The sequence below is a fragment of the Aplysia californica genome, unplaced genomic scaffold (assembly GCF_000002075.1).
Source record: "Aplysia californica isolate F4 #8 unplaced genomic scaffold, AplCal3.0 scaffold01228, whole genome shotgun sequence".
Classification (NCBI taxonomy): Eukaryota; Metazoa; Mollusca; class Gastropoda; order Aplysiida; family Aplysiidae; genus Aplysia; species Aplysia californica.
Genome location: NW_004798498.1, coordinates 138,665 through 139,564, shown reverse-complemented (window position 1 = coordinate 139,564; position 900 = coordinate 138,665). Strand labels below are relative to the sequence as shown.

The following is a 900-nucleotide window of genomic DNA, read 5'->3' as shown; positions in this document are numbered from 1 at the left end:
TCCCCTACCTACCTCTCCCACCTCCCTCCCTCTCCCTACCTCTCCCACCTCCCTCCATCCCCTACCTACCTCTCCCACCTCCTTCCCTCTCCCTCCCTCTCCCAGCTCCCTCCATCCCCTACCTACCTCTCCCACCTCCCTCCCTCTCCCTACCTCTCCCACCTCCCTCCATCCCCTACCTACCTCTCCCACCTCCTTCCCTCTCCCTCCCTCTCCCAGCTCCCTCCATCCCCTACCTACCTCTCCCACCTCCCTCCCTCTCCCTACCTCTCCCAGCTCCCTCCACCCCCTACATACCTCCAACAACGCCCCGTGAAAACGTCTCAGTAAGTTCTTCATGTCATCACGACAGGGGCAAGAACTGTCCGTGCCCTCCTCCTCCTCGTTCTTGAAGGTCAGCAGATTCCTCATCTGTGGACATAGGATGAAGGGTCAGTTCAGGTGGAGTTAAGCTGACCTATGGTATGGGTGACTCTGGGTCGAACCTACCTGCCACCCCAACGCTCCCTTTCCCATCCCTCCTCCACCCTTTCCTTCTGTAACCTGTTGTTCGGAGGGGTTCGAGGGTCTCCGCATACTTCAATCGATCATATCAGAAATGGATGCTAAAATTAGAATTTCAGTGAATGTTGGGATATGGATCATAGGATGTGGATATGGATCATAGGATGTAAGGTAGGGAACATATGTTGCTGATGTATGGGACATGGGATGTTGCTATAAGGGACATAGGATGTTGGGTAAACATGGTATGGGATTTTGGTGTATGGGGCACAGGACGTCGGGTAAACAGGGTACATCGGATGGTGCATGGGATGTTGGTGTATGGGACATGGGATGTTGGTGTATGGGACATGGGATGTTGGTGTATGGGACATGGGATGTTGGTGTATGGGACAT

General features: G+C 54.1%; 1 protein-coding gene across 1 annotated transcript in view; it reads right to left on the bottom strand.

Moving 5' to 3' along the window:
* The window catches only part of LOC101858456 (ryanodine receptor), a gene marked incomplete at its 5' end in the record, with an annotated part of 102,762 nt that overhangs the window by 7,430 nt on the left and 94,432 nt on the right, over positions 1-900 (bottom strand). Inside the window, 1 exon segment of the mRNA XM_035973436.1 lies at positions 184-411. Coding sequence (XP_035829329.1) covers positions 184-411 — 228 coding nt within the window.